Source organism: Myxocyprinus asiaticus, chromosome 6 (assembly GCF_019703515.2).
Source record: "Myxocyprinus asiaticus isolate MX2 ecotype Aquarium Trade chromosome 6, UBuf_Myxa_2, whole genome shotgun sequence".
Lineage (NCBI taxonomy): Eukaryota > Metazoa > Chordata > Actinopteri > Cypriniformes > Catostomidae > Myxocyprinus > Myxocyprinus asiaticus.
The window spans coordinates 18027048-18054839 of NC_059349.1; the positions used below are offsets into that span (position 1 = coordinate 18027048).

General features: G+C 36.2%; 1 protein-coding gene and 1 long non-coding RNA gene across 2 annotated transcripts; both read right to left on the reverse strand.

Annotated features, from left to right (window-relative positions):
* Positions 1-1754: 1754 nt before the first annotated feature.
* Positions 1755-17886, reverse strand: LOC127442010 (transferrin receptor protein 1-like). The gene is made up of 18 exons (XM_051699664.1): positions 17775-17886; positions 13909-13959; positions 12395-12629; positions 11396-11570; positions 11062-11284; positions 10188-10310; positions 10001-10096; positions 7956-8095; positions 5783-5949; positions 5531-5650; positions 5321-5406; positions 4930-4993; positions 4776-4843; positions 4601-4668; positions 4409-4493; positions 3478-3705; positions 3089-3241; positions 1755-2633 (listed from the first exon to the last, which is right to left on the reverse strand). The coding sequence occupies exons 2-18, from the start codon at positions 13942-13944 to the stop codon at positions 2391-2393; spliced, it is 2310 nt and encodes a 769-aa protein (XP_051555624.1). The 5' UTR covers positions 13945-13959; positions 17775-17886; the 3' UTR covers positions 1755-2390.
* An 811-nt stretch (positions 17887-18697) lies between these two features.
* Positions 18698-27628, reverse strand: LOC127442045 (uncharacterized). Its single transcript, XR_007897429.1, has 3 exons — positions 27426-27628; positions 20031-20111; positions 18698-19156 (listed from the first exon to the last, which is right to left on the reverse strand). It is a non-coding gene; the product is annotated as an uncharacterized LOC127442045 (long non-coding RNA).
* Positions 27629-27792: the final 164 nt, after the last annotated feature.

A 27792-nucleotide genomic window follows, 5' to 3' on the forward strand; every position in this document is an offset into this window, starting at 1 on the left:
AACTATCCCTTTAATATTTTTAAATTAAATATAGAACTATGTAGTTGACATGACATTTAAAGCAGTGACTGTTCTGCAATGTGACAGGTTACACATCATCTAAAAGTATTTTTAAACATTTTTCTAATTGTTGTATAATTGTTACACATGCAATTGTATAGGCTCATATTAATTGATAGACCACATGGAATATTTGAACTTATAAAATTGTATTTTATTTGTTGCGAAAAGGATCGATTTTCTCAAAGATACTTAAAACTGTGAAGATATAGCACCTAAATTATACGCTGTCCCTTATAGATATTTATACATTATAATCTGAAATATTGATGTCGTAAAAAACAAAAGTTTATGTGCATGTTGTTTGTCCATTATCCACATGCAAATCTTGAGAACAGTCCAAGCTGAAAATGACTTTGAAATTTAGTAACAACCTACAGTATTTAAGCTATCTGTACAATGTCTGTGCAAATTAAAACCATGATTACAAATACATGTAATAATTCGCAAGTGAAAGAAAACCTGACTTTTCTGCTGCAATTTTGCATAAGAATTACTTCAATAGATCGAAGACAGTCTCCACCGTTTTGTTCAAACTTTTTATTAATCACTTGTAGACTTAGCAGAAAACTGAGAACTAGTACTTGAGTGATGCTATAAACCAACTGAGTTCACAACAAAACTAAAGAAATTGCAAGTACACTGAAGGCAAAGCTAAAATTTGCAACAATTTTTTTTTCTAAAGATATGTACTTGCATGATCCAATACATCATGAAACTACAATTCCTAACCAATATACTTTTTTTTCTTAGAATAATCTTTAATCTATATTTTTCCCTCTTCCATAGTACACATGTTCTGTCCAGACAGGACTGACTTAAATCTTTGTTCTTTTATCAGTGCATAAACATTATTTTCCACTTGTAATTAAATTGATATTGATATTTATTTTAACAGATATGATACTGGTATCAAAAGTTGAACATTAAAACCAATTACCTGCATATTTTTATCATTTAATCTCAGTTTGAGTTGCTGGTTGTGGAAATTGCAAAAGTGGAATCAAATCCACACAAAGGAAAGAGAAAAAGTACTGTATTTTAAAAGCCTAATCACAATCTAAAAGGCACAAATGTGTAAATAAAACACCAGAAACACAAGAAATATGGAAACCGAAGGAAAGAATAAAGCAGACTCTGTTACAGAAGCCAATCGAAGACTTAGAGTACATGTTTCTAGTTTGCAATCTCTGCTTTGATCCTCACCTGCTTCCCAGGTATCAGCACTTAATTGTTCATGAGAAGCTTACAATAGAGTACATGAATCATAAAATATATCTAGCATGTTAAGAGTGTGAATACAGATGATTTGTTCATCATCATGGGAAACACTGTTCCCGATAATTACATCCACACCACAGTGAAATATGAGGGGCACTGCCCTCGATATCAACACGTCGGTAGGCAAAAACTACCTTCATCTTCTTCACATTATGGAAGACACTGCTCCCGATAATGATTCTGGATCAGGTATACTGTAATATCATTTCAAAAGACCGATGCCAGAGACTATCATGTAATCTGATGGATGTACCATGTACGTGTCTCTGGTCATAGCTATTGAAAACAAGGTTATCTCCATAGCAGATGCTGCTTTCACATTTCGACAGTATAACTGTCATAATTATGGAAGGCACTGCTTCCGATAATTATACATTTGTTAAAAAAGGCGTTACAAAATATAATTTATAGTGATCTCTGTCCCTGATAAAAAATAAAAAAAAAAACATACTAATAAACAGAGATTTCAGAGCCACATAGGAAAGCCTCCTACTCAGATCTTGGATTATTTGTCAGAATTGATCTGAAAATAGACATTTACCCAAAATAAAGAGCATCCAACCAAAAAATTGATGGAAATACTACGCTTTTACAGGAGTTTTACGAGTACTGAACTCCACAGGTAAGTTTCAGACATTAAAATGACAGTGACTGATGGTCTGACTAGTTCTTGCCTTTATAAATAAATCATCCACATCTAACACATGTTCAGGTATTACTTATTTTAGGAAGTTCCTATAAGGAGTCTTAATATGTCAAACAAAAATAATAAATTCCAAATTTGTAACAAGAGTATCATCTAAAATTGAACTTACTTTATATAAAAAAATTAAAAAAAATAAAAAATAAATAAAAAGATGATCCCACATACTAAAACTTTAATATAAATTTGACTGCGGTCTCACTGAAAAATACTGAGGTAAACCTGTAATCATAGATTTATGTTAATAAAGCACCAATTATGGGATTCTCTACATTCATCTTATTTTTGTACAGAGGGATGGTTCAGACTCGGCATATAATTAAAGAGGTGAGCTGGATCTGTTTGCCTAAATTTCATTATCCAAATCCCATATGTCCCCTGCAAGTGTGTTAGCACAGCCTTGGATGGTCCAGGTGGCCAAAGCAAACTGGTTCTTGAGTTGGTCAACGTCAGCAGATTCGAGGCCGTTGTTAATAGCGTCAAGGTGATCCACTAGAGCTGCTAGTGTGTGCGAGCCAGAGCCGAGAAGAACGTGCCGGAACAGACTCTCCCGGGGAGATACGAAGGGAGAGAGCAGACTCCCTTCCACCTTCAGAAAGAGACATCATATTAAGAAATTCTGAAATTTTAAAATAAGTTATAAAATTATATACTATACTAATTAAATATTTAAGGTTATATACATACAGTGTAAATATAATGCATAATATAAAAAAAAAATATTACTGTAATTATAACTGTGCCTTAAAGGTATAGTTCACCCAAAAACCATAATTTGCTCATCTTCATATTGTTCCAAACCTGTCTGACTTGTGGAAAACAATAGTAGTAGTTAGATGGAATGTTAGTCTCAGTCACCATTCACTATCATTGCATTGTTTTTATAGAACGAAAGTGAATGGTGACTGAGACTAACATTCCATCTAACTACTACTTTTGTGTTGCACAAGTCATACAGGTTTGGAACAATATGAGGGTGAGTAAATTACAGAATTTTCATGTTTTCAACCCTTTAAATGCCGCAAAAGAGTTGATGTTGTTTACCCTCATAATGCGGTTGTTGATGATGCGACACTGTTCCATATCTTCAAGATCGCTGTTCCGAACAGTGGAAGCAAGAGCACTAGCAGCACGATCGTACGAGCCCAGAGCTGACAGAATCCACTGAATCGTCACCGTTTCCGAAAGGCGTCCAGACTTTAAAAACAAAGTAAAAATAAAACTGCCTTTCTGTGCTTTGCAAAATTCTACAGACACCAAGCCTAACTTCTTTGGGGTTACACTTCAATTCCATGCAACTTAAAAACAAACTTTTTGGAACCATGACAATCAACATTTCACCATATGGTGCAAATTCCTTTACAGTAATTACATTAGTTCATCCTGTGGTTTTACCATGCTTCTCTCATTAAGAACAGGTCAAGTAGACTCACGCTGTGGAGTTTTTGAAGTTTAAAGCTGATCTGGGACACATAGTCACGGATGACACTGGTATATTTCACAGCACTCAGCTTGAGCAAGTGGTCATGTACCAGCCGAAGAGTAACCAGCCCAGCCACCTCACCTGCTGCCTTGACCAGTTTGAGAGTATTGTAGGAAGTGTACTGCTGCAGATTTTCGTAGGTATCCTCAATAGTGCCAAATGGGTACGCTTTTGAACTCTAAAGCACACCAGGCAATGGTTAAACTACTTTATTTTGACTACAAACAGTATTAAAGTAGTGCTTAAACTGCACTTAAAGAAATAGTTCACCCAAAAATTAAAATGATCTCATTTATTCACCCTCATGCCATTCCAAATGTGTATGACTCTGTTCTGCACAACACAAAGATTTTTAGAGGAATATCTCAGCTTTGTAGGTCTATATAATAAAAAATGAATGGTGACCAAAACTTTGAAGCTCCAAAAAGCACAAAGGCAGCATAAAAGTAATCCATAAGACTCCGGTGGTTTAATTCATGTCTTCTGAAGTAATCTAATCGGTTTTGGGTGAGAACAGACCAAATTATGACTAATTTTTCCCACTATAAATCTTGACATCTGAAGTGAAATCAAGCTTGCAATGGCAAGTTGTACAGTGAAAATTGAGTTATATGTTGGTCTGTTCTCACCCAAAACCAGCTGGATCATTTCATAAGACATGGATTAAAACACTGCAGAGGTTAATTTTATGATGCCTTTATGTGCATTTTGGATCAAAGTTCTGGTCACCATTCACTTGCATTGCATGGACCTACAGAGCTGAGATATTCCTCTAAAAATCTTTGTGTTGTGCAGAAGAAAGTCATATACATGAGGGTGAGTAAATGATAAGAGAATTTTCATTTTTGGGTGAACTATTTCTTTAAAGTCACACGACTTACCAAAGTAAATCGAAACGAAAATGATGGGATGCCAGAGAAGGTCTGGAATGGATAGGCAGAGTCAGACAAATCTATGGGCTCCATTCTGTAAAATAAAATGTCACCATTATGACTTCTGACAAAAGAAACTGCTCAACCACGTGAAATTATAGTGATTTTATTTTTAGTGTATGCAGTGAAGAGTACACGCACACAGACTTCTCCCAACTGGATCCAGCAAACTGTTCATGCAAAGTTTTGGTTGCAGTTGGAGAGGAGACCTGTTTGTTAAAAAAAAAAAAAAAAAATCTTATTTTCGTTTAGCCTTTGCATGTTATAAGAATCATAATGCTTAGAATGGTGAATTTTTTGCATTTAGAAACATCACCTGTTTCATAGTACTCTCAATTAACTCGTACAGGAGTGGACTGGCAGACGCTTTGAAAGTTTCAGAGCCTAAGGAGAATATCAGATGATTAGCATCAGCTGAGACCTGAAGTCATCCTTAAAAGCTGTTCTCCATGAACTGACTCCTAACAAACCTGAAACAATTCCATCGAGGTTGATAAAAGTAAACGCTTTCATATTCAAGGAGGCCAGGTAGCCCTGTGAGTACAGAAAACAAATATATTTCAGCTGAATGTCCATGGTTTACTGCTGAATGCACAGACTATGTTCAGAATAGCATACCAACATGCTACTCTAAATATTTCTCCAGTATATAGTATGTACAGTATGTAGAGTATGCAAATTTTCTGTATGCATGGAATACCCAGATGACCTGCTCCATTTTCAAAAATGTATATTTTTGTATATTCAGTATACAGTTGTATAAACCGTAGCTATTACAAATACAAAGCACACAGCGTGGAATTGTCACAGTGCAATATGCCCCTATTGTTAATTAGAGAACAATCATTGATTTATTTATACCTCCAACCACTCGGTGGCACCAACGCTCCCAAATTCACCAGCACTCCAGCTAGCAAACACCATGCTCCTTCTTGGCCTAAATCCATCTTTCAATAAAAGACATTACAAATACATTAAAATACATGAATCTGTAATGATGTGATTTTTTTTTAGTGATGTACAATTATTTAAGCCTTGAAAATGACTCATCACTGCCTGTACAAAACATACCATTCTTGATCATGTCAGAGATAGTTTTGGCCAACTCCACCAACAAACTAGTGCCAACTGTGCTTTTGGCAAATCCAGGGCCCCAGGCATCTCTCTGGGCTCCAATCACAATATAACGGTCTAAACCAATATGATAAAAAGCAAAACAAGGTGATCAAGGACCAGGACCAATTCCTTGTTTCATGCTCACTGCTGTTGTGTCATATACAAAGTATATAGAGCTTGATTAATATGTGCAATGCAACAGAATACCTGCATCTACATATCCTTTAATGACTCCAAACACATTGTGGATTTTCTTCTGGGTAAGAACATTGTTCACTTCCACTGTGATATTGTCCTTATCACCAAGCTGGTATGGGACATTCCGAAGCATTCCATCACTCCAGCCCCGAGGAGAATTCTGACCACCCAACTGCCTGTTTGAGAACAGGAGCAAACAAATGTGACAAATATGTAAACGGGGGGGGGGGGGGAGCACGAAACACTGTATCTCTCACAAAATATTATCGACACGATAAAACCCATCAACGAAAATTTGCTGCTTGTCCATGCAAAACTTGCAGCCACAATTTTTGTGTCCAAAATCGCATACTTATGTACTCTTCTATGACATTTTGTAGTTTAAGTGTGAGTAGTATGTTCACACTGAAAAATGCAACAAGAGGAAGAGTACCACTAGTACCTGGATGATGTACTTCTTCCACCGAAATAATGTTGTGGAAAGTTTGGCATTTTATGCACTCAACGGTCTCTGCTTGCCCTACGTAGAGGAAGGGTGGGGTTACCTGGTCACAATGCTGGCCTGACACATTGTGAATGTGAAACTAGCGCAACTTCTGTGAAGACAGCACATTACAAATGTGAGCTGAATGCTTTAACATCACCCCACGCTGTGTGAATATGTACATTAGTTGAGATATTTAAGTGTTGGACTGAGGTGTGCGAACGCGCTAAAGCTAGAGCACTTGTATTAAAATGAATGGGAAAAATTCATTTGGGAACACCAAATATGGCAGATGTAGAAAAGGAAGCCCTGCCTTACAGGTAAAAGAGCCAAATCACCTTTTAGATACAGACACCGCCTGTCAGTCAACTCGAAAACGTGCATGCACATTAGCTGGACCAGCCTGAAAAAGTGTTTTTTTAGTGTGATCTGAACTAAAGAAGCACAATTTAAGATACCAGTTTTGTCAGATTTTATTGTTGATTTGATATATGTTCTTTGATCATGATCGTGCCCAACTTTTTAGGAGATTTCATTCTTTCCCCATTTACTGTAAGTAGATAGGAGCTGCACCTTTATGCCACTTGTATCCATAGAAAATAGCTGCCCGGGAGTGTTTCCAAGATGGCCACAGAGTAAACTGACTTGCCTTGGGGACTTTAAGGAATTTAGTTGCTAGTTGCTACGAGAAGTAATGGACCCTTTTCACAGACTGTGAATTTTTTTTCTTTTGCTGTTGGAGCAAATGGGAATACAAAAATAGCATTTGCTGCTTTTACACCACAATAGTTTACTTCTGCGTACTAAACCCAGAAATGTGAAAAGGGTCCATAGCACACCAGGGGTTTCTTAAAATCCCTAACTCATATATGAGCAATATTAATAGTGACTAATAATCAGTGCTGGGTAGTAACGGATTACATATAATCTGGATTGCATAATCAGATTACATAAATCAAGTACTTGTAATTGGATTAAATTACATTTTAAAATACCCATAATCTGACTACATTTACTTTTTTATAGATTACATGATTACATATTAAGGCAACGGCAGTAAATTGATTATGTTACAACAGTAAGATATGCACCTCAGCTTTGGAATAGGTGATGGACTATCAGTAAGCAGTAAGGGTTGAAAGTGTTTCAGTGTTTTTAGATTAAAGCTTTGACCTAGGCAACGTTGTTGCTGTTGATTTTATGGTCATTCATTTTCGTTCATTTTATGATCGTTTTATATTGATTTTATGGTCATTAATGTTCGTAATGCTGCTATTGTTTTATGCACTTAAAATGAACTTGATGTCTAAGTGTTTTGAATTATAAACTTTTGCCATGCACTGTCATTGCTGTTAGATTTAATGTTTATTTAATTTATGTAATGTTTAATGCACTTTTTAAAAATGTCATAAGGAGATCTTTTTGTGAGGCTCTTTTTGTTAGTAATAAAGAATGGAATACATTTTCTTCCTCTTTGTACTTTGTTAAATTGATTAACCTACTCAAATGCATGTGACAAAATAAAATAGAAATGTTGAAAGTAATCCAAAAGTAATCGTATAAGATTACCCCTAATTGTAATCTAAGAGATTACATTACTGATTGCATTTTTTTTCATGTAATTTGTAATCAGTACCTGTAATCCACCCAGCACTGCTAATAATGTCCACTAATTAATGATAATAAATACAATTATACCTCATAATCTCAGTAGCCTGCTTTGCAGTGATAGTCTGGGCCAGAATGCTGGGAAGACCAGAAGACTGAGCTGGGGGAAACTGGGTATGATTAAAGGAAGGAAATCCAGGAGTGTAGGGATCACCAGTGCCGAGATGAACCTACATAAAGAGTGACAATAAGACAGTAGATCAACTTTTAATGAACTTCTAAATGCACAGTTAATCCGATAATAGAAAGGCTCCACAGCAAAAGAGTACTGTGCAAAAGTCTTTACACATTAGATGTTTCACAAAAACATTTGTATTAAGATGGTTATTTTATATCTTCTGCTTTAGTGTGTCAATAGGAAATATACATTTTAGACTTCCAAACATTCCTTTTGCAAATAAACTCAGCAAAAAAAAAGAAATGTCCTCTCACTTTCAACTGCTTTTATTTTCAGCAAACTTAACATGTGTAAATATTTGTATGAACATAAAAAGATTCAACAACTAAAGACATAAACTGAACAAGTTTCACAGACATGTGACTAACAGAAATGGAATAATGTGTCCCTGAACAAAGGGGGGGTCAAAATACACAAAAGTAACAGTCAGTATCTGGTGTGGCCACCAGCTGCATTAAGAACTGCAGTGCATCTCCTCCTCATGGACTGCACCAGATTTGCCAGTTCTTGCTGTGAGATGTTACCCCACTCTTCCATCAAAGCACTTGCAAGTTCCCAGACATTTCTGGGGGGAATGGCCCTAGCCTTCACCCTCCGATCCAACAGGTCCCAGACGTGCTCAATGGGATTGAGATCCGGGCTCTTCGCTGGTCATGGCAGAACACTGACATTCCTGTCTTGCAGAAAATCATGCACAGAACGAGCAGTATGGCTGGTGGCATTGTCATGCTGGAGGGTCATGTCAGGATGAGCCTGCAGGAAGGGTACCACATGAGGGAGGAGGATGTCTTCCCTGTAATGCACAGTGTTGAGATTGCCTACAATGACAATAAGCTCAATCCGATGATGCTGTGACACACTGCCCCAGACAATGACAGACCCTCCACTTCCAAATCGATCCCGCTCCAGAGTACAGGCCTCGGTGTAACACTCATTCCTTTGACGATAAACGCGAGTCCAACCATTACCCCTGGTGAGACAAAACCGTGACTCGTCAGTGAAGAGCACTTTTTGCCAGTCCTGTCTGGTCCAGTGAAGGTGGGTTTGTGCCCATAGGTGACGTTGTTGCCGGTGATGTCTGGTAAGGACCTGCTTTACAACAGGCCTACAAGCCCTCAGTCCAGCCTCTCTCAGCCTATTGCGGACAGTCTGAGCACTGATGAAGGGATTGTGCGTTCCTGGTGTAACTTGGGTAGTTGTTGTTGCCATCCCGTACCTGTCCTGCAGGTGTGATATTCAGATGTACTGATCCTGTGCAGGTGTTGTTACACGTGGTCTACCACTGCGAGGACGATCAGCTGTCCTTCCTGTCTCTCTGTAGCGCTGTCTTAGGCGTCTCACAGTACGGACTTTGCAATTTATTGTCCTGGCCACATCTGCAGTCCTCATGCCTCCGTGCAGCATGCCTAAGGCATGTTTACGCAGATGAGCACGGATCCTAGGCATCTTTCTTTTGGTGTTTTTCAGAGTCAGTAGAAAGGTCGCTTTAGTGTCCTAAATTTTTATAACTGTGACCTTAATTGCCTACCGTCTGTCAGCTGTTAGTGTCTTAATGACCGTTCCACAGGTGCATGTTCATTAATTGTTTATGGTTCATTGAACAAGCGTGGAAAACACTGTTTAAACCCTTTACAATAAAGATCTGTAAAGTTATTTGGATTTTTACAAAAAAATACAGTGTCCTGAAAAAGGACGTTTCTTTTTTGCTGAGTTTAGAAGAGAATAGAAGAACAGGGAGCTCTGCAACAGATGGTTTGGCACCCACAGAGCTTTGTATGAAGTTAATTGATAAATAAAAATTATTCAAGGCATTATTTTTTAAAACATCCTCACTTTACATTTTTCACAACTGCCTAAACTTTAGCCCAGTACTGTAGCTGTCAATACGCATACTTACATGACCAAAAAGAGCAGTGTCATCTTTAATTTTGTAGTCCAGAGGATCTGGATAGATTAGCACAGCACTAGCATTCAAGCTGGCAGCATTAGCAACCTGTAATAAACAAATAAAAACAGGATCTAAAAGTAAACATTAAAATTAACACTCTTAAAAGATTCTTCAGCAAAACGAAGAGAGCACCAACCTTTTCAGCAAAACTTAGTAGTCCAGCTCTGACCAAGACAACCTTTCCGTTCACTTCAATGTTCCTGTCTTGCAGTTGCCTGAAGTCCTCAGCTCGCCCATAATGAGCATACAGAGCTGGACCCTATACAAGAAAATCAGTATAACTTAAAGGAATAGTTAATACAAAAATCACAGCTATCAAATCTTTTTTGTGTTCAAGTACTGTATATATAAATATGGTACATTAAATTTTGATGTCAATAATGCCTAATGCCATTTGTTGTCATGTGTCTCATAACAGATTGCAATCTGACATGCAGAAATGTGAGATATAAGAGCTGTAATTTTCAGTGAATAATTATTTAAATTTCAGTTTGTTCCTCACACAATGCAATCATATGGCTTCAGAACAGTTGGCGTATATCATATGATTCATATGGAATGCTATTGGAGCCTGATGGCATCCATTCCCATTTACTTTCACTGCATGGATAAGAGTAGCATGAACATTTTGCCAAATGTTTGTGCTGTTATAAGAATTTGGAACAACATGAGGATGAGTAATCGATCACAGAATTTTCATTTTGATGTGAAATAACCCTTTAATAAAGTCTACAAATTCTTAACCCTTTAATAAAGTCTACAATTTCCTAACCCTTTAATAAAAGTCTACAGATTCTTAACCCTTTAATAAAGTCTACAATTTCCTAACCCTTTAATAAAAGTCTACAAATTCTTAACCCTTTAATAAAGTCTACAATTTCCTAACCCTTTAATAAAGTCTACAAATTCTTAACCCTTTAATAAAATCTACAATTTCCTAACCCTTTAATAAAAGTCTACAGATTCTTATCCTTAACGATACAAGTTTGCGAAAGTGTTTAAATACTAACCTTCACTGTACCATTTGCACTGTACGCCAAATAGCTCTCGGTTGTTCCCACAACGTTATCACGGAACAGCACTCTGTTATATGAGAGACCAGGATCTTGGACTTTAACATAGTGCTCATCGGTCCAGGGACTCATTCCTAAAGCTTTGAATTTTCCCATGACTTTATTAGCGAGTGCCTCATCTCCAGCCGTTCCCGCCTGATGACTGTAACTAGAGAATTCCCTGGAGGAGGGAACAAAAACGGCAGAGATTTACAAATATTATTAGATTGGGTCTCACCTTTCAGTATGGAAAAATCAACAGATCAACAGTATGTAGTGTGTGTGTAATTACTTGAGGTTGCTCTCAATGTTGGAGGTTGTCAGTTTTTTCTTCAGCAAATCTCTAAGATCACTCCAGTCCAAAGAATAAACCGGTTCTGGAATAATGTTCTCAGTGACCGGACAATTTGTATGGTTTATTACTGGTTTGTCTGTGCTTCTATTAGACAGATAACCAATGAGGTATCCTGAGAGACAAAAATATGGCAAAAAACCTTTTTTACAGACTGTGATGACATGTTTCCGCCTTATTTAGCAGCATAAATCTCGCAAACTTTTTCATATTATCTATTTATAACATTATACTTGTTATATTACCCTGGAATTAATAAAAATAAAAAAAAACTAATTACCACAGCTGTGAGGGGGTTGACAGTAAATTTGTCATCTCCCATTTTATTGTCTTAATCCACCTCTCTGTTTTTTTCCTCTTCTGGAAAGTCGTTAAAACGTAAGAGTGGATTTTTTTCTTTTGGTCTTGGAGCAAATGGGTAAGTGAAAATAATATTTGCTGTGATCTCCCTTTCACCGTTGTCAAAGTTTACCCTGCAAACTTTTACTTCCGCGTTCCAAAACACGAAGTGTGAAAAAGATCTATTACTTTGGTTAAATCATGGTTTCTTAAGATGATTTCTTAGAAATAAAAATGTTACACTTATAACATTTGCACAAGTGATATACCAACAGGAATTTGCAAGGATGTAAATGAGCCTGTATAAAGAGATTGCTGAAGCCTACAAATAGAGAATAAGTTAGGGATAATGCAACTGAAGGGGTTTATTTTGTGAAAATAAGTGGCTGACTGTACATTATCCTGCTTATTATATGGCTACTTGACAAAAAAAAAAAACTGATATGAGTTGAAATTATTTTATTATATATCAGTTAAAATAGGTTATCTGCAACAACCATCAATTAAAAACTTGATCGCACTCACTGCAGAATGCTGCAAATGATTAAAGTATTCCAAAAATCCAAGTTATAAGCATTAAAAATTGTCCCCATTGCTTACCAATAATAAAGAGGACCAGAATGGCAATGACAGAGATACAAATGTTTTTAGGAGAGCGCTGGCTTAGCTTGCTGGGGTAATATGGACCATTTTGTTGGTTTGTGTTTCTCCCAACTCCATTAGCCTCCATGTCTTCATCCATATCAGAGGAGAGCTTCATCTCCACTTGGCTGTCGCCGCCCTCCATGTTTTGGGTCAGGTTAAAGCGTGTGTATGATCGTGGCTCCCCATTGAACTGAAATATACAGTTACAAGTCTCTGATGAGAAAAACTGTCCTCACGGGTTTGGAACTAAACTGTCCTAGGCTCTCTTCACTGTTAGATGACTCAAAAAGCTGGTCAAGTATTAAGTCATGATGGTTTTGCGATGTCATGACATCTTAGTGCAATAACACTTTCTATTTAAGTCTAGTGGTTACATAAGGTTTAATCATTTCTCCTCAATAGAAGAGAGTTTTGGCACTCAATTTGAAACATCCAGATTTTACTTTCCAAAAACAAAAACTACTGTCCACACACTGAAAAAAATTCTGACTAGAAAGTTCTGGTAAAATAAATTTCTTTATTTTTAAATTTGCGTAGTTAAAGGGTTAGTTCACACAAAAATGAAAACTCTTTCATCATTTACTCAATTTCATGCCATCCCAGATGTGTAGGTCTTTCTTTCTTCTGCTGAACACAAATGAAGATTTTTAGAAGAATATTTCAGCTCTGTAGGTCCATACAATGCAAATGAATGGGTACCAACATTTTTGACCTCCACAACTCACAAAGGCAACATAAAAGTAATCCACAAGACTCTAGTGGTTAAATCTATATCGATATGATAGGTGTGGGTGAGAAACAGATCAATATTTAAGTCCTTTTTTACTATAAATTTTCCTCCCTGCCCAGTAGGTGGCTATATGCACGAAGAATGCGAATCGCCAAAAACAAAAGAAGAAGAATATTAAAGTGAAAGTGGGGATTGATACTAAAAAATTAATTATGTATCTGTTTGTAACCTACACTTATATTGCTTATGAAGATATGGATTTTACAACTGGTCTTATAGATTACTTTTATGCTGCCTTTATGTGCTTTTGGAGCTTCAAAGTTGTGTTACCCATTCACTTGCATTGTATGGACCAACAGAGCAGAGATATTCTTCTAAAAATCTTTGTGTTCAGCAGAAGAAAGAAAGTCATACACATCTGTAAATGATGAAAGAATTTTCATTTTTGGATGGACTTTTCCTTTAAGAAAATGCAAAGTGCAGAGTGAATTAAAAGCCTTTTTGGCTTTACACAGCTGAAGCAATGTAAGTTTGACTGAGTGCAATTATAATTTCTATTTTTCCAGGTATTACCTTCCACATAACATTTGTTTTTATGTTTAAAAGATACAATAAACTGCCTTAGTAATGTAAAACTGTGCTAATGTGGATTATTCCTCTCTCAAATGACAATTTAATTGTTCAGATCACTCAGATGTAATGCCATATATAAAATAATTTAATGAAAAGCATATCTTACAATTTTTGATATTGTTGTCCTGGCTTGATCCATCATGGCCTCAAAGAGTTACTGCAAGAGATAGAGATGTTAAGATAAACACAGAAAACCTATTTCCAAGATTAGTTTTAGGTAGATAATAACATACTTTGATACACTATCACACTGGAAATCAGCATGTTAGTTCCAAAAATGTTCCACCTAATGTCGGACACAATGAACCAAATTCCAACAAGCCGGATCAAGCGGCAAATGTTCATGCCCCAAAAATTGCCCACGCTGTGCCTTTGACGTTCCATCTCTTTTGATCTCTGGCTAGCGAGATACAACATTTTCACAGCAAAGAACAGTGTTTTGGTCTCAGTATGGTTAGAGTCAGAGTTAGGTTTAGGGTTAGGAATATATTAAAGGAATATTCCGGGTTCAATACAAGTTAAGCTCAATTGACAGCATTTGTGTCATAATGCTGATTAACACTAAAATTAATTTCAACTCGTCCCTCCTTTTCTCTAAGTTACAGTGAGGCACTTACAATGGAAGTAAATGGGGGATTTCAAATTTAATAAAAAGCACTTATTTGAGCTGTAAAGTTGTTCAAATCATTGTTTTTATGGTCATTTTAAGGGTTTTAGGGTTTACAACGTTACGTCGTCATGGCAACAAAATTGTAAAATTGGATATAACTTTACAAAAAAAAAAGGTTAGTAAGCGATTTTTGTCACACTAAAACCATGTTAACACACATAATGTTTACATCTTGTGGCATTATTTTTAAAACAGTGAGTATTTTAACCTTAACGGATTGCCCCATTCACTTCCATGGATGCGCAGTGCCTTTCACATCACATCCATTCAACAAAGTAAGTGAAACAATGCAGTTGTGAAGGTGCACATTGCTGTAGTTTCAGCTTTGACCAGTGGAGTTCAGAAGTTCGAAAAATACACACAGCTTTTGGCACACACAAAAAAAAAACTCCTGCAACCTCCTGCCGCCAATTTTCTCGTGAGATCAGTCTGAAAATATTAGCTCATAATCTTATATGTCAAGTAATAATAAGAAACTACTTTATTAATCATCATATAGCAGTGTTTGAGTGTGTTTAATGTGCTGAACATTATACAATTTCAAAAAAAGGTCTTTAACAAGACTGGCAGGCTTTTTAACTTTTTTTTAAAGACTGAAGGTTATAAGTTAACCTAATACTCCTAAACACAAGGCACAGACACTGCAGTCTAGATAAACACACATCCTTGAGACAGACTCAGTCAGCAAATGGATAAAAGGATTACAAATAAACAACAAAAAAGGTTTCAGGATGTTCAGGAATAACTAAATACAAGGAAGTAGACTTCAAAAAAGTGAGTCAAATGGCTTATTCCTCTGTGACCGGCTCTGGAGTGTATTCAAATACTGCGGTAGATTTCTTAGACACATGCATGCTAGAGATTAGGAAAATTTGCGCTGCTACACCCTACCAGGAAAGGGCTTGGACACAATCAGATCAAACCAATGCTCATGTCCATTGGGCCTGACACATAACCTCCTACTGTCTTCAGAAACATTGCAGCTCATTAATTCACATACCATGCCTGAGCACGTCTATGGGTATGTAAGCCCTGATACTTAAGAATGTGCTCTTGCTGCAAGAACAATGAGAGCCAAATAGACAGAAAAAAATAAATATTAACTTTTATCACTCAAGGCTAAAAATGGCTAAAAATGGAAACACAATAAATAGCACACTAAACCAGTCTTTCAACTCAAGTTTAGGCTCAAGGACAAGCATGTATGCAGTGGCATTTACTGTTAGGGAAAAACCTCAAATTTATCCAAAACTCTCCACAAGCTGGTTCTTGTGCTCAGGCCAAAATATTGATCGATTTTGTACCGGGTGCCGTTGGTTTAATCCATTCACACGTTAGACCTAGACCTTTCCAAAAGGGAGCATGTGACACTGTGCCAACTCCACATAAATCATTCTTTCTGAGAAGTAAATAGTTGAACTAACCTAAATAGGTGCCATTTACACACGTTGTAAAATAACCTCTCAGGATGGATGGGTTATAAATATATAATCACATTTTTCTGTCTCTACAGATTAATGTCAAACAATCTTGGATCATGGTCTAAAAGTTTCAAAGAATGAGCAGACATTTGTTGAATAACCTTTACCGAAATGGCAGAGAGGATTAAACTAACTCACTGTTCTGTAGCAGATCATGTGATGGTCACACAGTGTGAAACACACTTTACAATTTTTTTGTTAGGTAATATATGAAAGAGGCCACTGCCATCAGGGAACACTGTTGCCATGAAGGGGTGTATGTGGTCTGCAACAATCTTTAGGGAGGTGGTACTAGTTAAAGTAACATCCACATGAATGCCAGGACCCAAGGTTTCCCAGCAGAACATTGCCCAGAGCATCACACTGCCTCCACCGGCCTGCCTTCTTCCCATGGTGCATCCTGCTGCCATCTGTCCCCCAGGTAAATTACACACATGCACCTGGCCGTCCACATGATCTAAAAGAAAATGTGATTCATCAGACCAGGCCACCTTCTTCCATTGCTCCATGGTCCAGTTCTGGTGCTCACGTGCAGATTGTTAGTGCTTTCGGCGGTGGACAGGGGTCAGCATGGGCACTCTGACTGGTCTGCAGCTATGCACCCCCATACACAGCAAGCTGCGATGCACTGTGTGTTCTGACACCTTTCTATCATGGCCAGCATTAAGTTTTTCAATAATTTGTGCTACAGTAGCTCTTCTGTGGAATCAGACCAGACGGACTAGCCTTCACTCCCCATGTGCATCAGTGAGCCTTGGGTACCCATGACCCTGTTGCCGGTTCACCAGTTGTCCTTTCTTGGACCACTTTTGGTAGGTACTAACCACTGCATACCGGGAACACCCCACAAGACCTGCTGTTTTGGAGATGCTCTGACCCAGTCATCTAGCCATCACATTTTGGCCCATTTCAAAATCACTCGGATCCTTACGCTTGCCCATTTTTCCTGCTTCCAACACATGAAATTCAAGAACTGCCTAATAGATCCCACCCCTTGACAGGTGTCATTGTAACAAGATAATAAATGTTATTCACTTCACCTGTCAGTGGTTTAATGTTGTGGCTGATCAGTGTATATACATATAATAAAAAAAAAACATTTTCAATTTACATTGAGTTTTATTAACAAAAGTCATTTGATCTTTTCCACAGTGCATACAAGATTGAACTGTATTTTGTGACATTAAAAAATACATTGCCTCTAGTCAAATCTGACATTTACAACTACCAAAATTCATTTTGAAGCCAAACTAAGTTGATCAAGTAAAATAAATAAATAAATAAATAAATAAAATACTCAAAACTGAAGGGACTTGGGTTCACTGTGAAAGGCATGTCCAAATCCATCTGGTACCAAATAACAATGCAAAATGACAGTTTTAGTTAGACTACATAAAAACTGAACTTTTGACAATTTTAGAAAACCTGCTAAAACGTACTTCTAGAATTTAAAAACATTACGAGGTCATTTAAATATTCAGAGAAAGCTTTTAAGAGTTTTATCTATAGTTTTGCTAGTAACCTTTTAAAATTGAATGTGTCTATATCAGTTTGACACAGATATGAAGGTCAGAACACGTGCGTGAACTTCCTTTCTGTAGAGAAATATGGGTTCAGTCCTAACTGCACCTGTTCTGTGCATGCGTTTACCTCACGTTTTACAGTCTGTTTTAATTCTATTATATAATTCTATTTCGATGCTGTAAAGATACAAGAAAAAGGTTCAAACAGCTACCCAACACTGTTAATGCAGTGTAAATGCCCAGCAGTTAACATTCTGCAGACCATAAATGTATATTAGAATAAGGTCTATACTCTTACCACTGATTTAATGTGCCTGCCCTGCTCAAGCCCAAAGTCACGATCGCTGCACGACCACCGCTGCGTTTAAGACTGTAACCTTGCAGCACATGCAGACACGGTCATTTTCGAATTGAGTGGGGCGGTCTCATCTGCATCACTTCCCTTCTCTATATAAGGATAATCCAATTTGCATTTATTCCTTCATCGTTTATTTGGGTATTTTTCAAATGCCTTTTATTTATTCTTTTTACTCTTTTAGCCTTGTCTAAGACCCAGACTTTTTAATATTAAACAATGAAAATCCAGTACAAACATTTTTGTACAAACAAATTATTAGGCTACATGTTTAAAACTATGACCATCTAAACAAAGTGCGAAGTATACACATAAACAATTTCAGTATTTTTGGTTTCAAAAAATAAAAATGACAACTGTCCTACAGGTGTGCTGTTATTTCCACCACACCAAAAAATGTTGCCCCTAATAAAGTTTTTTCAGTTTTTTCAAGTCAGTTTCATTTGACAAAAGTGAAGAGCATGCTTGAGATGAAATATAAAACAAAATAATAAAAATGTTAAAACAAATAATAAAAATAAAGGTGATCATTTGTGAGCAGATTATTTTTGGAGGGAATAATTTCCAATCAAGATTTGTGCAAAAATTGTGAAAACATTTATTTAATTGTGTGTATTTAGGATACATAACATGTTAGATATGTAATGTGTCTTAGCAAGATAAAGCACATTTTATTTCAACCACTACAGAATTCTATTAAGCACAATACAGAATTTAAGATTTACTGGAGAATTTTCAATAAATCTCTTGTGATGCATGTACTGTACATTCACTGTTGTACATTGGTAGTAGACAAATTAAATAAACTAGAGAGAGTGTGAAAAAATTTTTTTAACAAGACTTTACTTTCTAGAAGTCCACAGTGCCAAAAGTGCCCAAAGTTGAAGAAACACACAATTACAAAAGAACTGAGTATTAACTTAATACTTAGTACTTAATACATGATTATGCACTGCACTGAAAAAATGATTTTGTGGTGAAGTAAATATAACAGAAAAGATTAAGTACTTTCTACATTGAATAAAATAGTTTAAGCATGAACTTGAAAATATTAAGTAAATACTGCATGTGTTTTTAATTCAAATGTCAAATGAATGCTTAGCTTATAAGTAAATATTATTTATGATTATTTGTTATTTTTACAATACGTCATCATGTACCAATCCTAAAGTAGAAAACCTTGTCATATTTATTCGCTAATTTGAGTAAATGTCAGTAGTCCATCCATCCATTCATCAATCTTCTAAAGCCGCTTGTCCTATGTAGGGTCACAGGAAGTCCTGGAGCCTATCCCAGCTGTCTTGAGCTGAAGGCAGGGAAACACCCTGGACAGGTAAATGCCGATAGTGATTAAAATAAGTACATTTTACCTAACTTTTTTTGAAGCTGTTTAGAGCAGGCATTAGGCTTGAATAATTAATGAGCTTGAATGTTTTCACTGTTTGCAAGTTTATTTACACCATTTTTACTCTTGATTATGTTGTTACATTTGGTAACATCATGTTTTGTGAAGACTGAAGTTTATTTTCTACTCAAAATTCAAATGGATTAAATTGTTAATTGTTACCATCAATGTGTTTTGTGCTCCAAGTGTTCAAGTCTGCATGTGCAGTTACATATGGTTGTCCCATTTTCAGTAATGCAAGGTGGAAAGCCTCCATATGTCATGTGGCACAATATTTAACATGTTAGTAGTGCTAGTTTAAAATGTGGAATGTTCAAATAAAATGTTCATTTACATTTTTTAGGCTTATTTAAATACCATGAACATCAGATTTGTAAGTGAAAGTTACTGAAATGTTTAAGATCAATTTACTCTCTCACTTCAATCAATATTATATCATGTAGATTTTACTTAATTTTATACCAGTAAAATGTTCTTAGAAAAACTGTGTGCAAAAACTTGCAAAATACAAATTAAGTAAATCTTACTCATCATGTTCTTGTTGCTATTTTAATTAATTATATTACAATTTAATGAGTGTAAAATAGACAGTGTCATGTAAAGTGTTAACAGAATATTTAAGGGTGTTTTTCCCTAAGAAGGTAGGTATTGGGTATTGAATCTGATTTTTTATTTTATTTTATTTTTTATAATAATAAAAAGATTACTTTATTTCAAAATGCCTGCTCAGCAGACTTTGACACCACCTCTGTAAGTGAGCAGACAGGAAAAAATAGGGGCCAAAGTAATCTAACCTGGGACAGATTTTCCAGAAGGTGCTCTGGAAAGTAAAGGATACATAGCCAATGTGGGTTTTCTTCACAATTTAGCAGCACCTGTGAAAATAGCGTAAAAAATAGTGCATTCTGTATAATTTTAACTGCATGGGCAAATGTTTGAGAGACTTCATTCTCTGACTACATGAGCACATTTAATTAAGTCTACAGAATCTCTCTTACCTATTATTGTTGCTAATACAGTATGTAATAATTACAGTATGTGATTGGTTTACAGCAACCCATAACAAGTAGAAAACACACTGGGGAAAAATGCTGACCTAAAAATGTGCTTCATGTGGTAACGTCTATATGAACTAGTTTTATTCAAGTCAGAAATATTATGAATGCTTTAAATTACACCAACAAAACTATTTGGGTTAGATCAGCTAGAATAATGTATACAGGTTGATTCAGTGATGTTAATTAATATTTTTAACTCTAATAAAACCAGTTAATATAGATGTTACCAAATTATGCAAATTTTTAGGTTAACATTTTTTCAGTGTACCATGAAAAATTATTGAATCCTTCAGATCATAAGAACGCATCTGCCAGGGAAATAAAATTGTATGCAATAAATGCAGAATATAATTTGCATTCATGTAATTCGCATGCAGTCTTTTGCCCAGTTCAGAATATACAGGAAAAATAATTTACTAATTCAGTAAACGTTTTAGCCAAAACAACTTACAGGGACAGTCACTATGGTCTTGCTCAAAGGCACAATAATATGAGAACCACAGAACCACCTCATGATTCTTTCTAGGTAGTAATGGCAGTATTTCTTGACTACTGTTTAGTTTAATGTATGTTTCAAAGCACTCTTTGTATATTTAAAAGGCTCTTTTATCCACAATTCTGTTGCTATTATTAAGGTAAACCCATTTTGCAAGACACCAAAACACAATGGGTGGTCACTGAATTATGCCTGTTTCACTGATTTAGAGTGAAAACCTCCACCTCTGGGTTGTGTCAGGTCCCACTAGACTGTATTAACTAAACAAATGCATCTGTAGTGATACCTACATATGTTTTTTTTTTATTATTATTATTATTATCTATCTATCTATCTATCTATCTATCTATCTATCTATCTATCTATCTATCTATCTATATATATATATATATATATATATATATATATATATATATGTTTTGATGGGGCAATCATGATAAAGAAGCTGTACAGTGAGCTTTGTGTAGTCTCCAGTAAAATGCAAGAACAAGCTTTCTGGGAGCAGATATATTTTTCATGAGAGCCCTTTATTTCAGTGGAACAAATCTGAGACAGTGAAATGTTATTTATGTGCACACCACAGATTCATTAACGTGGTCTTAGCATTTTCTTTTGCCCTAGCTGTGTACTGAATTAGTTTCAATAAATCACAGAATAATGCCTGCTGTCGCCATTATAAGAGTGCATGCACTGCTCTACTTTTACACTGCAAGCTTGTGTGCTTTTCTCATGTCTTACCTTTTTTTAAAATATCTTTTTTTTTAACTCATTTATACAAATTCTCACGGTTCCACTGTAATTCTTTGTTCTAGGAAGATGAATTCCATGTCTGTTAGATTAGTCGATCAACACATAAATACTCAAACACAAATAGAGTACAAACACTGATACAGCCATCTCTGTGTGATAGTAAATATTGATGCATGATAGGTGAGAGTATACTGAGACAGGATATCAGTGGTTGAACCAGACAGAGAAACTCATAACACAGTCTGATCACCCTCATCCACCTGTGCATAATGTAATGTAATGTAATGAAATATAATGTAATGTAATATAATATAATAGGGTTAGGTAGACATAACTCTTTAAAGGGATAGTTCACCCTAAAATTTAAATTCTCTCACCATTTACTCACTCTCATGTCATCCCAGATGTGTTTTTTTCTTCTGCAGAACACAAAGATTTTAGAAGAATATTTCAGCTCTGTAGGTCCTTACAATGCAATAAATGATGACCAAAACTTTAAAGCACCAAAAAGCACATACATGCAGTATAAAAGTAATCCATATGACTCCAGTGGTTAAATCTATATCTTCAGAAGTGATATGATAGGTGTGGGTGATAAACAGATGAACATCTGAGTGATTTTTCACTATAAATTCTCCTCCCTGTCCAGTAGGTGGTGATATGCACGAAGAATGCAAATTACCAAAAACAAAAGAAGAATGTGAAAGTGGAGATTTATAGTAAAAAAAGGACTTAAATATTTAACTTTTTCTCACCCAAACCTATCATATCACTTATGAAGATATGGATTTAACCACTGGAGATTATGGATTACTTTTATGCTGCCTTTTCGTGATTTTTGGAGCTTAAAAGATCTAGTCACCATTCACTTGCATTGTATGGACCTACAGAGATGAAATATTCTTCTAAAAATCTTCATTTGTGTTCAGCAGAAGAAAGAAACTATTGTGCGTGAAAATCCCAGGAGATCAGCAGTTACAGAAATACTCAAACCAGCCCGTCTGACACCAACAATCATGCAATGGTCCAAATCACTGAGATCACATTTTACCTCATTCTGATGGTTGATATGAACATTAACTGAAGCTCCTGACCCATATCTGCATGATTTTATGCACTGCACTGCTGCCACACGATTGGCTGATTAGATAATCGTGTGGATGATTGTTGGTGCCAGATGGGCTGGTTTGAGTATTTCTGTAACTGCTGATCTCCTGGGATTTTCACACACAACAGTCTCTAGAATTTACTCAGAATGGTGCCAAAAACAAAAAACATCCAGTGAGCAGCAGTTCTGTGGATGGAAACGCCTTGTTGATGAGAGAGGTCAACAGAGAATGGCCAGACTGGTTCAAACTGACAAAAGTCTACAGTTACTCTGTACAATTGTGGTGAGAAGAATAACATCTCTGAATGCTATTCTGAGATGCGGATTGGTGCTGTTTTGGCGGCACAGGGGGACCTACACAATATTAAGCAGGTGGTTTTAATGTTGTGGCTGATCGTATATATATATATATATATATATATATATATATATATTAATTATTTACTTTTAATATTTTTAGTATTTTAAAGATTCAAGTATTGCAAAATAATTGCAAAAGTTTGCAAAATTAGCTGCAAAAATAAAGGGCATCTTGTGGAGCACTTCTGTTTCACACATGACAATTAAAGACTGGTCCTGAATAAATTATTTAATCAATTACAATAATGACAATTGTGCATGTGCACAATTTTATTTTTTACTCTGTGCTTGTGCATTGTGGGATTTAAATGTATCCAAGTGGCTCCAGTGTTTTGACTAAATTCACCAAAATTCATTCAGATCCATTTAATGATTCGGTGACCATTTCTGGTGATGCCAGAAGGTGGTGACAAATGAGTGTCTTGTGTGAAATGAGTTAGTCACTGAATCAACGATCAAAAGAAAATTTGTATCCTTTAAAATTTGTACGTTTACAGACCTACAAAGAGACTTTAGTAGAGGTTTTAAGCATTATAAGAACAAAGCAAATCTATCATTTCCCTACAGTTTGTGAGCTGCTGAGATTTACTTTTATCAAAAGACAACAATAATAGTCTATAATAATTTCAATAATGTCTGTACGTTTTCATGTATAAAAATCTATTCACTTCAATAAATTGCGTAAGTGTTCTAAGAACACAGCAGATCTATCTTTTTTCCTACAGTTGTCGACTGCACACCAACATGGAGGTAAAAAACAGGAGCTGATATTAAAAATTGATTTACATATTTAACACAGATCTAGTAATCTGCTTAAATTGGAAAAAAACTATTACCTCACAAACATAATGTAAAAAGCATAAATTAATGAAGACTTATGTGCTGATATAAAATCCACTTGCAATGTGCTTAAAAGAAGGATTGTCCTTTTTTTTCTGCAGTGCATTTCACGTAATGCCGCCAATCAAGAACGATATACCGATAAATAATTCACATTTGTGTGTTCCGCATCTCTAGATTATTCATTTAGATTAACATCAATGAAGAGCATGGATAAATGAGCATTGCTGAAAGCAAGTTTGTAGAAATTAATGGAGCCGTGTTGATTAGACTGTCTGACTGACGGCCTATTATGTAAGGGTTGTTTCAGCTCATGAAACTCACCTGTCATGAAACTCACCTGTGATTGGATGGATGGTCGCTCAATCAGCCCAAAGTAACAAAATGCAAAGAATACTGTATACAAATCCACCATTTGGACTCGGTATGGGTTTAGCTTGGAAAAGTGCAGGGGACAAAAATCACCTTTTTAAAGTATGCGGGGGACTTGTCCCCCACATCCCCAGTGGCTGCTACGCCCTTGAGGGTGAGTAAATGATGAGAGATTTTTCATTTTTGTTGATCTATTTCTGTAAGGTAACAACTGCACGCTTTCACTATTGTACAATGTACAGTCAGAAGGGTCTTGTGTCATCCTGAAGGGGTTTATTTTGCAATAATGACCAGATGACTAACCAGATTATTACACAGCTACTTACTGAAACAATAAACTACGGAAGCCCTGAACCACACTAGATTTTTTTAAGGTGTCTTTGTGCCTCCCTGAGCCTATGTCCTAGAATTTTTTCTTTCTCAAAAAAAATCAAATCAAATAAAATCAAATAAAAATAAAAATTCTCTCCAAACATTTTTTTTTCCTCCTAAAGAGGCAACACAAGCACTTAAGTTCTGCTTTATAACAAGCAATCTACATGCTTGTTTTGGAAACAGGCATTACTCCATTGTAAAATAACAAACAACATCAGTTAAGATGATCATTAAAGCTTAAGTTGCAATGTTATTGGGAAATCCAATGTTTGTTGACAGTACAAAAAGGGTAAAGAGAGAGAGAGAGAGAGAGAGAGAGAGAGAGATTTCAGAGATTTTGAGAGATGTTTTTCTTTTTTCCAAGGACAGTGTCTACAGCAGATAGAGAATTTACTTTACCACACAAAACACTCAAATTAGAAAATAGAGAATCTTTATTTATAGCACAGCTTTATTGTAGATATTCAAGCGCACAGCACAGAGAATGGGGCTTGAACTGAACGAGGAATTAAGCGGTTGACAATGGTCTTACATCCCAATTAAGAGTGAATTCAGTTTGCACAGAAATACCTCATTAAGTGCCTCTAAAAATCCTTATGGTTTAGAGCATGCTCTAATCGGTGTTTCTCAAATGATGGGTCGCAGGTTTATTCGGACATGGTTATACTTGAAAACCATGAAAAAAAATATGCAAGTTAAAAGAAAATGTTACCCATGCATGCAGGATCCATTAAATTCAGGTTTTGTACATTTGCACTTGATGTCCAGTGTGAAATCTGGGTCCCAAAGCAAAAACCAGTTGAACCACTAGAACCATTGCTCTAAAGAACTTCTCGTGTCTGGGAGCGACAGTGCAGTCTGGGAGCATTATGTGTGTGTGTTCCTTTATTGATTTTGCCGTGCAGATCTCTAAGATATTTTTCAAAAGTGCCAGTAAACCTGCTCTTCAGGTCATTTCAAGTTTGTATTCGATTATTTGGGTTTTTACCATCTACTTGTCTCACTACCTGTAGACTGTTATTAGTTATTAAATCTGGGCCTCTATATTCCTGTGATTGCTGCGTCTTTGCTTATGGTGATTTTCCTCCCCGACTTCTTGTGAGGTGGCTTTTGGAGTTGTTGCGTTTTAAATCAACAACTTCTTTTATGGGACGTTTGACCACATGCTGCTGGAACACAGTATGGAAAATGAGAATGTGAGCTGGAAGTGTTTTAATGGGCACACCATCCTGGTGGCATATATCCAAAAGCAACCCACGTTATTATACGATAATTAAGATCTAACAATTTGCTTTGGATTTTCACCTGTATTTCATGATCTCATATTGTCGAGCTTTGATTGTGATGAAGTTCCAACGTAAATAAGACTGCACAACTTTACTTTTGTTAAACGTTCCGTCAATGTATGCATTATTTTATTCGTCCAGAAATTATAACATTACTTACAACAAGATTAACATTACCAGTGGTACACACATCACAACAAAAGGACAGGCATTGCCTATACATTTCAGTAACCCTAACCCTAACCCTAGACGCAAAGTTCTCAGCGTTTCCCCTCATTTAACAGATCAAGGTCAATCAGAAAGCCAGACGACGATTGAACACGAAGCATGCATCATTTCCTCAAGCAGCTCTGCATCTTCCTTTAACTGGACATGGTGCCATGGTTGAAGCTGACGCGTTGCTCCAAAGAGTTCATTGATTTGGGCAACTCTAACACGAGTTATCCCTTTATACACAGCACTGAAAACAGAGTGAGAGGTGTCGCAACGGTCAAAGACGTCTGTCTAGCGCATGTTTACATAGGCCTACAAATTAAAAAAGCACAATATCAATAGCACCATCGATATTCCCGGTGGTTAATGTCATCAAATACCAGAAAAACTATGGTATATTCATTTAATTGTGGGATCTCATGTATTAGTAGACTCTCAAACATTGTATACCGTATGTTTCTTTCCTTGATTAAGATTAGCAAAACATTCCTTTTGTATTTTACAACAGGAAAAATGAACAGATCAAGCGCCACTGCTGTCATCTGTCACTTTAAGCATAAGATTTCATGCTTACTGATGGTGGCACTGGTGGCGGAGGCTGGTATCACATAATAATTGTTATCTAGCAAGCAAAAAAAAAATCTCATGTGTTGCCTCTTGAGGAGGAAAAAAAATTCTTTGAGAGAAATAATTTGAGAACAAAATTGGGAGAAAACAAAAATTAAATTTGAGAAATATTATCTTTGAGAAAAAAAAAATCATAAATTCTAGGCATAAAGACACGTAAACAAAAAACAAAAAAAATGTAATCTATTTTTTTTTTTTTTTTTTTTACAGTGCAGTTCAGGGCTTCCATAATAAATGGATATTAAATATCAGTGATTTGAATTATTTTATTATGTGACAATAAACAGACTTTGGCCAAGTACAGAATGGCATACTACCATACTTCTCTTACTATTTCTGCCATAGACAGACATTGCAGAAGTTGTAAGAGTAGTATGGATAGTATGCCATTCCGAGCTCAGCCTTTCTCTAGTCCTAGTTACAGTATGTAGGAAATCGGTTGTCAGAGACAACCAATCAGAATCAAGTATTTAGAGGTGTCCACTTGTGATCGGATCACCTAAAACACATCAATACTGGGTGTAAACGGGGACTTATATACCTGTTAAACCTGAAATAAAGGTTAAATAAACTAACTGAAGTCATAACTGAATGAATGAACATATGAATGAAAGACTGAATGAATGCATGAATGGATTTTACACTCACATAGCGCTTTTCTGACAACTAGTTGAAAGCTAAAAAGTCAGACTGCTGTCTCTTACTTTATGTGATGCCCAGCTGTGGCAGACTCTGTTCAAGGCCTTGTATTGTGTATATGGGCACCAGACTCTGCTGACATAGTGAAAGAACACCATAACATTCACAGAGAAGCTTCAGATACTCCCCACAGCTGCACACCTCCAGTATGAGATACTGCACACACACTTTTCTGCATACAATCCTTTTCCCACCTCTTTCTGCTGATCAGTATTAGTGGGCTTTCTCACTTTCTCAGAAGATCCTCTTATCAGAGTCCCACATGCAGGGGGAGAGGCTTGGCACACAGCGAGGGTGAGATCACAGAGAGAAAGAGAGAGCGAATAATGGAAGACCCTCTGCTTTGCAGTCCTTTGAACCCTTGGTGCCATC

Coding starts and splice junctions, on each gene's coding strand:
- LOC127442010 (XM_051699664.1), bottom strand. CDS start 13,944: ATGATGGATCAAGCCAGGACAACAATATCAAAAATT. Junction 12,630..13,908: donor GGACAACAATATCAAAAATT/GTAAGATATGCT, acceptor TGTATATTTCAG/TTCAATGGGGAGCCACGATC. Junction 11,285..11,395: donor AACATTGAGAGCAACCTCAA/GTAATTACACAC, acceptor TCCCTCCTCCAG/GGAATTCTCTAGTTACAGTC.